Source organism: Stylophora pistillata, chromosome 9 (assembly GCF_964205215.1).
Source record: "Stylophora pistillata chromosome 9, jaStyPist1.2, whole genome shotgun sequence".
Classification (NCBI taxonomy): Eukaryota; Metazoa; Cnidaria; class Anthozoa; order Scleractinia; family Pocilloporidae; genus Stylophora; species Stylophora pistillata.
This window is the reverse complement of record NC_142527.1, coordinates 4,919,922-4,930,338: the sequence shown is the minus strand read 5'-3', so window position 1 is coordinate 4,930,338 and position 10,417 is coordinate 4,919,922. Positions and strand designations below refer to the sequence as shown.

At 38.9% G+C, this 10,417-nt stretch overlaps 1 protein-coding gene across 1 annotated transcript; it reads right to left on the bottom strand.

Annotated features, from left to right (window-relative positions):
- Positions 1-295: 295 nt before the first annotated feature.
- Positions 296-4,828, bottom strand: LOC111338480 (putative ammonium transporter 3). Its single transcript, XM_088733429.1, has 4 exons — positions 4,025-4,828; positions 3,078-3,091; positions 1,245-1,313; positions 296-816 (listed from the first exon to the last, which is right to left on the bottom strand). Exons 1-4 carry the CDS (start codon positions 4,804-4,806, stop codon positions 296-298), a joined length of 1,386 nt encoding a protein of 461 aa, XP_088589555.1. The 5' UTR covers positions 4,807-4,828.
- Between the last annotated feature and the right edge of the window lie 5,589 nt (positions 4,829-10,417).

The following is a 10,417-nucleotide window of genomic DNA, read 5'->3' as shown; positions in this document are numbered from 1 at the left end:
GAAAGGCTTTCGATTGAAATCCGAAAGCTTGCGTTTGCGAAAAACCTTTCGATTCGAGAACGTCTTTTTTTTTTTTCACATTACTGGTTATTCCTCGACTTCGAGCGTTAATTAAAAATTACCTGGTCAATTACTCGCCACATGAATTTCATATCCCAATATTTAAACAATACAGAAAAAAGCTTACCATACAGTGCGCACTGAACAGTCAATCATTAATTGTCAACGCTTTGTGAAACTCCAAAACATATTCACGGCCTTTCGTCTAGCATAATGGTGGCCACTTTTAAACTTATTAGACCACCAATTCTTGACATTGAATGCTATTGTGTTGAGAAGAAGAATTGGGAAATCGCGTGGTATCCTCTTCAGAGAAAAGTGTGCCTCTTTCAAATGTCAGACACGAGAAATCATCACCTTCATTTGCAACGATCCCATGTTCCCATTTGTCGGCACCATCGAGCTCCTTCTCACCTGACATGCGCAGACAGGTCAACTTATTAATAGCAAAAAGTTCCAGGAATGTGGTAATTACAGTCCACGTTACAATGGTGACAGCAGTGAGTGCTTGAACACCCAGGAATTTCCAACTACCCCCCTCGAAAACACCATAGTGTTTGGACATCAACGGGTTCCGCTCGACAACAAGACCTACCACTATTATCCCCCATCGGCCAGTGATACCGTGTGTTGAAATACAGCGTACTGGATCATCAATGCGCATGCGTTCGAGGAGGATGTTGCCAAAACAGCCAACTGCGCCCCCAATGAAGCCGATTAGCACACTCTCCCAAGGAGTTACGACAGGACAAATGGCTAAGAAATGAAAAATGGAGAACAAAATACGAATAGTTATATTGCGTAACAGACGTATGAAAGTGCATCTTTTAATGGTACGACAGAGCGAAAGCATGGGGGTTGGGTGGTTGGGTCCTGGCATACCGATAAGACTAACCTTACATAATTGTTTATTATGATATGATAATAGTCCCAGACCTTCCAGACCTTCCACGGTCAAACGGTTGTAACAGGTGCAATTACACAGTAGGATCTGAGTACGAAATCAATATAATACAAAAGGTGACGAGGACAAGCGCTCTACACTCACTCTACATCCTTAGTCTTGGTTCTTATTTTGGCTTAACTGCGCACCCACTCCTCCCCTAACATCAACCCTAACTTGTTATCAGTTGACTGTTGTTGGGTCAGGGGAGGAGTGGGTGCGCAGTTGTTCAGATTCTTACCTGTTATGCTTACGAGTCCAGAAATAATGCCAGTCACAAAAACATCAGTTAGAAGCTTGTTCTTATATGCTAGATAGCAAGAGAGAAAAGGTAAACATGTGATCAGCCCATGCAAATTAGTGTTATTTAACAATCACTGGATGAGGCTCAGCACGATTTCGAGAATAATCATCGCCATTACAATTTCCTTAAATGTGATTGGTGCTTTAGCTGCTTTATATTTTACCTATTATTCTGTAGAGTTGTAATCGGACAGTATAATCGCACAGTTGGCTGTAATCGAACACCTGTCATTGGGCAGTTAAAGCAGCCAATAATACTAGGTCCACTCAGCTAAATCCACACATCGCAGAATTGATCACAATAACCATAGCAATAACCGCTTATCCTAAAAACCTGGGGAACTTACAAAATGGAGGAATTTTTTTTTAGGATATAGATTGTCTTCTTTGGAGGTATTTTCCCTAGATGTTTTTTTTTTCCCAAAATTGTATTGGTTATGATTTAATTGTAACAGAACTTCCTATCGTCGAACTCTACTGGGTCCTATTACTATTATTATTAATCAAGGCGGAAGCTGTTGAAGCTGTTGACTGACGCTGATAACGCAAACCGAGGCCTTGATAATTTTCGCTATCATGCGAATACCGAATCTTATAATCGTTTCCTTATGCAATATCAAAACTCTGTTTTTAGCATAACATCTCCTCTGCATGTATAAAAATTGTTATTCGTAAGCATTAGAGTTAATTACTTGCCGGTAACCAATTCCAACTGTCAGAGCTCATAAAAAATATTGCTGTTCATCAAAACAGGCGGTTTGTTTGTCAGCGTTTCTCAGCTGAAAGTCACTTTCTTACCTAAACCCTGTTGCAAAAACTCATCCACCGATCGCACCGTTGAGTGTCACGACGGCAGCTGTACGAATAATAAATAAAATTTTCATCATTAAAAGCTCCTAAAGGAGCTCGGCACTTGATTGTAGCAAAGAAAAGAAAAATAGCCTTTCTCATCGTGTGGGTTTGGTTTTTTTTTATACGCCCGTGCACTGTAAAAGTAAAAAAAAACAGACGCATTTAAAATTGTTTAATTTTATATGTCCGACGCTAAAAATAAGGTCTCTAACAAGGTTTCTTTTGTGCAATGCGATCGTAGTAGATATATTTAATGCATCACTCTTTGCCCATTCCAATAATACACGATTTGGTGGATCAGTTTTTAATTTGGTGTAAGGAAAATAGTATGATTTGTTATCCGTCGAAATGTAAAGAAATTATGTATATGTGCACGATCCTTCGCAGTAAAGCACTATTTGAGCAATAGTGAAAATCAGACCTGAAAAAAATTTCAGGCCTGTACGGGATTCGAACCACTGACCTCTGCGATACTAGTGCAGCGCTCTACCAATTGAGCTAACAAGCCAACTGGGAGCAGGCCATCAAATTAATTCGACATAAACCCGTAGATGATAAATCAAACAACAACAAACATATGAAACATATGTATGAACTGCGGTTATGAAACGTATATGTGCACGATCCTTCGCAGTAATGTAAAGAAATTATATTTCGCAAGAAGAGTTTTATTCAATGCACGGAGCTACCCATTTTTGGTGTTTTTGGTGTTACGTTCAGGAGAATTGTAAATATAGCGAACACGTACGTGCTAAGTTGATCCTTAAGGCAAATAAGTGTCTGGTTGTAATAAGATCTTTACGGAAGGAAGGTTTTAGTCAAGGTGAAGTAGACTACCTATTTGGCGCCTTAGTTTTACCGAATTTCAACTATGGTCTGCCTGTTTATGGCGCTGTTAACTCAGATCTCACGGTCATACAAAACTTCAGATGCCTTAAAAGGAAAAATACATCTTAGAGAATGGACATTCGAGAACTTTTAGAAAAGGCAGATAAGAAGATTTATAAGGTACGTTCAGTGGATCCCGATTGTCCGCTTAGTAACATGCATCATTTCGAAGAAGAAAGAAACAAAGTACCAACTCAGAAACAAAAGTGCTCATCGTCCGGATACAAAGACTGACAGATTTAAGAATGTTTTTGTAAGTAGTCTTTTCGTCTTTTTTTTTTTTAATATAATTTTTGATCTTTCCATTATTTGTATAAAGTAGCGTCTAGTGTATTTTTATCTTTCTATATTTGTATACAGTATGTCTTAGTTTTAGACTACTAACTGCTGATGTAACTTAAGATATAATTTGGATATATCAACAAAGTTGAAATGGTAAATTGGCCACCGTAACGATTACAAAAGTTGACGTTTCGAGCGTTAGCCCTTCGTCGGAGCGAATAGAGGAATTGTGGGTTGTGTGTGCTTTTAAAGGCAGAAAATGGAGCTACGCAGCCCCAAACAGTTTCTTTGGAAACTATCAGCCTAAATCCCACAGGTATTAACGAACGCTTTTCATTCCACTTATTTATTCGTGTTTTTCTCGTTGCCATGTTCCCACCAATAACGTAGCTCCATTTTCTGCCTTTAAAAGCACACACAACCCACAATTCCTCTATTCGCTCCGACGAAGGGCAAACGCTCGAAACGTCAGCTTTTGTAATCGTTACGGTGGCCAATTTACTATTTCAACTTTGTTGACATATCCAAATTATTTCGTTACTCCCACCGACGCAGCCCCAAACAGTTTCTTTCAAATCTATCAGCCTTTATAACTTAAGATATGTTTTTTTACCTTAGGAGGAATAAAGATTGATTGATTGATTGATTGATTGAATGAACCAGTAACGCAACGGAAGCGATGTTTCTGTCACTGACCTGGATGCAAGCTTCCACTTTTTCCTCCCGTGATCCCAAACGCGCTTGCTTCCACAGTTGAATCCAGGCCACCCCCACCACAGCATAAACATCCCAAGCATAACATTGGTCGGAGAGGCCATCATGTTAGGCCTGGGGCGATTATTCTCATCAAACTTTCCCAAGCGAGGCTTGAGGTAGGGCGTGGCTACCAAGCCACTAAAGCCGCCGACTATATGTACTGGACTGCAACCTGCCACATCTACGGCGTCGAGCTTGTAAAGCCAACCTTTCGGCTCCCACATCCAGTGCGCGGGTAAAGAATACGTGAGTGTGTTGATGAACGAGAACAAAATGTAGGCTTTAAGCTCGACGCGCTCTGCCATCGCTCCCGAGACGATCGTGGTCGCAGTTGTTGAAAATGACAGATGAAAGAAATACTTGGCGAACACGTGGCCCATTTCGTCTTCACCTGCGTCGGTAAAAAATTTACCACAGCCATTGAAAGCTGTCGTTCCATTATCCCTGTCAAAACTAATACCGAATCCAAACAACCAATAGGCGAGGCCACCGTAGATGACGTCTACTGCGTTTTTTACCATGATGTTCGTTTCGTTTTTCTTGGATACCATACCTGCTTCGAGGAGACCAAACCCCGACTGCATGGTAAAAATGATAAACGCTGACGTCAGAATCCATGTGGCGTCATCTGATTGGATCTCTTCATATTGAGGCGTAGCATACGGTGTTGACGTCACGCCGTGAAACGCCGCCGATATGAATGTGATGTTGGAGTGATTCATAATTTCTACCAACTCAATGACAATGGATAACTGAGAAAATAACATATCGCATAAGCTTTTAAAATAAAAAAATAAAACCTCTTTTGTGACAGGCCTAACGCAAATGCTCTAAATAAGGTCTCTTGTTACATAACAGTTAACAGAATTAACATTTTGTTCATTTTGCAATGGTTTCCTAAGCACCTGCCAAATGTTTTCATTTTGGTTATATTCTATTTATCTAAAACTTTCCAAATGCTGGTATTTCGTAAATCATCTGCAAACAATTTAGATCGGTGCATTTTTGCGGTAATTTTCCCTGTTTTACACACATTTTCTTTGCAACTGGAAAGTACAATTTATGAAATCTAAAATATTTTATAAATTAAATCAATTAGACTATAAAATTTCCTGTAAAATGGTGTTATGATGAAACAAGGCTTACGGGGAAAAGGAATGTTTCCCCAGTTAAACTACATGCCTCGAGATATCCACGTAATATTCAGCCGACAAATGAGACAAAGTAATTGTCATCTGCAAGGCTTAAATGAAACTTAGTGATATGATTTTTTAAAAAAAAAAAAAAACAAAAGGGGATCGTAAGAAGTTCCAAAATGTAGCTGAGTGAATTTCTTTGCGCTAAGAAAACTCTCGGCACCATTCTATTCCTGAAAATGGAAAACCACTCCAACTCGCAGAGCGCCGATCCATTTAGAAAATATTACCACTGAGTCTTACAGTTAAAAGCAGATAAAAATCACATTTAAGGGCCACAAAATCTGCCTCTCACCTGGCGGTTTGGTTTTTCTACAGTGAAAAATGCTTTTTAGCCGCTAATGTACTGTTTAACTGCACGAAAGCAGTAAAGTGGTGAAGGAAAAAGTTTAAAGGCTATCGTTACTTTATAAGAATCGTTTGTAGTAACAGCCACGGCTTCTTTACATGTTAAGGTAAAACTCCAAATGAAAGGGGCGGTAATGGTTATTACAATAAACTCAGAAGTGAATCATGATTTATTAATGTATTAAAAGCTGTCTAAATTAACAGAATATCATTTATCAGCGAGATGTGTCTGCTTAAGTCAATAAAACTCGTGTACTCAGAGGCTAAGAATTAAATTTTACTAGCGACTGTTGATTTTTATTTTTCCTTCTTGAAAAAATGGCCTTTTTATATTTCCCTGGTCTGTGATATATCACTTTGACCTCAGTGCCTGACTGCTGGTTGAGAATGGATAAATCTTAAAACAGTGCCGGCTTTAACTGTGATTTTAGAGGGTTGTAAAGAAAGGCTTCGAATGAGAAACGAGTTCTTGCGATAACCATTTAACTTAAATGGGCCAACCTTCTTTAATCAAAAACTGCGATAATGAACTTAAATAGAAACACGTTTTTAAGTAAAACTTCTTTAATAACTGACAGTAATTAAAGGTATACCCTAAGTGAGCAAAAAAAAAAAAAAGAAGAAAAGCTGCTTTCATTTCTTTGCAACATCTAACTGTCACAGCACACCTGCTCCAGAAGAGATGTAAAAGAAGTGTTTCTAAACATCCCAACATCCATTCGAGTAACTGCGAAAACCAAATACATCGGCTTCAATAATTTCTCTTCAACAGAGAAAGCTTCAATAATAGTTGCTTAGAACAACCAACAAGACTTGAGCCAGTCGTGATCTAATCCCTGACACCTACAATAGCTCATTGTCAGAAATACGCCGTTTAAAATCCTTTTCGAGCGCGTTCAGCCTACCTTGATTAGTTTCTCTTTGTTATAGTCGGATCGTTTTTAAGATAATCGCAGGGCTCTTTTGTTCACGAAAATTAAGAAATAACTGTTTACTCCTTTGCTTCAAGTCTGCATATATTGACTCTGTATTTATTTCAAATAATTACCGCCCCTGCAACTAAATTCGGTTGAACCGCGTGACGCGAACATGGTGACCTTGTTAGACAGATCATCTCCAATCAAGCTTGTTCGTGAGTACTTTGTTATCGTTGTTTATCCAGTCCTATTGGCATTTTGTGGACCTTGATTGTAAAACCGAAATTTCATCACAGATGGTAATTCAACATTTTAAAACTGTTCAGTGCCCGCTCGGACTTTCAGTTTCTGGCTACCAATTACATAAGTACCTTTTCACTAAATGATATTTTCCTGAACACATATGCCACTTTCTCTTGGCTTTACTTGAAGTTATTAAACTCTAATCAACTCGAGTGTATTTCAGAATAAAAGAAAACAAGCTTAATTCTTGTTAACTTCTAGTGTAGCGTTCCATACGATTGTGACCAGGATTGTAATAATCACAGGTTCCAATTTTTGTTACAAAACGCTCTGTGAGATCTTCACGGCATTTCAATGCATGACCGTCCGTTTAAAATCAATTTGTAGGCGCACAAAATCAATGTTAAGAACACAGTGCTCGGTCTTTCAATTAAACATCTTCCCTTAATTGATAACGCAAAGCTACTAGTGATGGGCCAAATTGGTTTTCTGACATTAAAAATTGTTGAAAAAAAGAACTTTTAGGAGCAGGTCGTTTAAATGGTTAGGGAGTGTAGTTAAATTTCCTCAACAGTCTATAACCCACTGACACAGCTTTTAAGCAATAATCTAGTTTACTTGGACTACTTTTAAAACGTACGCTTCCTGGTTTTTAATTTTCTCGAGATCTCGTTTGATTCAAAGGCTGGCTGCCCGTCGACATAAAATGAGGATTTTCTAGATAAAGTGTTAAACGTAGGACTGCTTTTAAAATGTTAACTTTATAACAATTGTGGAGTACCTTGCTAATCAATAATTGATTAACCGAGTCTGGAAAAGCCACTACACATTTGTCTCCAGTTCATCGCAATTCAGGTGAGCGGAAAAAAGACTGAGGTGTACACGAAGCATGGGTCACGCACGAGAAGAGAAGCGCGAAAACTCGTGCACGCCTCTCACACTGGCACAAGTGTTCTTCGCACTTGCTTTTCACTAAACTCAAACAGCTCGAAAAGCGCTAAAAAAAAGAGACCTCTTCTACTAGTGCATTGGCATCTTAGCAGATTTATGTGCACGTGTACACCATCCTATTTATTCGACTCACTTCACATGCTTTCTATAACTAGAATCATAAATTGGTAATTTTGATATACATCTTTTTTACAGATTTCTTTAACCTTCTATAACTAGAATCATAAATTGGTAGATTTACCGAGTCATTTTGATGACACCTTTTTTACAGATTTCTTTAACCTTCTATGACTAGAATCATAAATTGGTAGATTTACTGAGTCATTTTGATATACACCTTTTTTATAGATTTCTTTAACCTTATATAACTAGAATCATAAATTGGTAGATTTACCGAGTCATTTTGATATACATCTTTTTACAGATTTCTTTTACCTTTTACGGATCTTTGTTTTAAGCGGTGAGTTAAGGATGATCATTCGTTAAATGAACTAATATCAAATAGATTTCATGTTACCGTGGGTTTGTTCAATAATAGATCACAGATGACGTAAAAAAGTGGCACACGAGTTGGAGCCGAGTGTGTCACTAACATCCTTACCCGTTTTGATGCCTTATGTAATCTGTTACCGTACCGACCCAATTTGTTTTATGTGATGGATAAGGACGAAAAACCGTAGGCCCCGTCTCCCCTATCTTCCTTGTACTGGTTAGCAGGGGGCGTTGAAGAACCCACTCACACAAAGAATAGGGAACGTAGTTCCCGGTGTTCGGTGGTCTGGCCTTGATTCTAAAATTGTGGGCATCTGCAAAAATTTATTACAGAAATAGTAAACTGCTCAAAGCAGTCTCGCCAAAGTCCCCCGCTATGTGTTAAGCGCCATGAGCCATAGGATATTGCGCTTTAGAGATCCTCGTTATCATTATTATATTTATTATTTAAAAAAAATAAGGTTGGTAATGGTGACGCCATTTATGCGTCTGTCCTCCAATAGAGCATAAGTAAGAACCAATCAAAATGTGCGTATAACTGATTTCACCTTATTGTATAGAGGTCGTTTACACACCGCAAAGACTTGTTGAAAACGAAACAGATCACATGTTACTGATTCCTTCTTTCTATGCTCCTATGTTTTTATTTATTTATTTTTTGCTTTCTTTAAACTGGAGAATACCTTTCTTGGTCTAAATAACGTATAAACACAAACAAACAAGTCAAATAACGGGTGATATCTATCCCTTCAAGGCCTCTGTTATCCCATCTTTCATATGCTGTCTGATGGGTAAATTCACCAATGGAATCCACATCAGTATCTGGGAAACTACTCGCCCACCCCTCCCTCCCCTGTTCCAACAACAGTCAAATGATAGCAAGTTAGGTTAAATGTTGGATTAGGGGAGGGATGGGTACGTAGTTTCTTAGATACTGCCATCAATTCTAAAAGCGATTACTTTCATTCTCTCCTTACAGAGACAAGTTGTTCCAGAAACAAAACCTCAGATCAGAACAGTGATATATTCTTGACCAAATCATCCGGCACATTTTGTAGCCCTGATTACGACACTTTTGGAACTTATCCCAGAAACTCAACCTGTACATGGATCATTTCTCTTCAAAAGAAGAGAGTAAAACTGGCCTTTCTAGCTTTTGATCTTCAAAACGCGAGTCCAACTTGCCAAGATAGCGATTTTGTGTTAGTTCGGGACGGGGTATACTCAAATAGTCCAGTTCTTGGAACGTTTTGTGGTAACAGTATTCCTAATGATGTCATCTCAACTGGGAATCACCTGTGGATTCACTTCTGTTCAGACGGGTCTGCAGAGAAGCGAGGCTTTAAGGCGTCATACACCACGTATGATACGTCGACCGGTAAGTTGACTCTTAAATCATATTTCGTCTGAGACTGCGCGCTGATATCCCTTGGCAAGCGGTAATCATGACCTAACAAGCCTTAATCGAAGCAATCATATAAGTTTTTCCCAATTTTTTTTCCCTCGAAGAGTCAAAGTTTGCCAGAAAGCATTGGACACAGTTTCGTGATTCGCGCGTAAGCGCACTGTACAAAGCCTAAAAGGAACCAAAAGGCCCTTTGACTGCGCTTGTGCTTTTGCCTTTTTCGTAGAGGAGACCAAGCTTATGTTTATGTGATTCAGGTAAATAACGCCGGGGTGTACTTCACATTTGAGTGTACCTTACACGGTCTTGCAAACTTGGCCTGATGTGAATGTTTCATTTTGTATTTTTGCTCCCAGATTTTTCGGCCGTTTCTGTTCTTGTGGCATTGGCCGTTGTACTTTTCATTTTAATTGCGGTAGGCGTTGTAGCTTCAGTAATGAAAAGGAGAAAATCTCTTTCATCAACCCGCGTAAAAGTCTACAAAACCAGGCCTGGAATAACAATCAAGGTTTCTCCCGCTACACCAAGAGAAAATCGTAGTGAAGCATCGTTACATAAAGAGACAGTTACAAAGAGTAATTTAGCTCTTCCCAAGGAAACGCAGAAATTTCCGACTTGGATAAAACGCGGATGGAACACTGGTGACAGGAAAAAAAGGCGAAAAAACGGGAGCACCTGTGAGGAACAAACGTGTAGAACGCAGGAAAATTTTGAACGGAAAAAGGCGGGAAAAGCAAAAAGGGTTGCATTGGAGAAGAGTTAAAACCTGTTGAGAGATTGT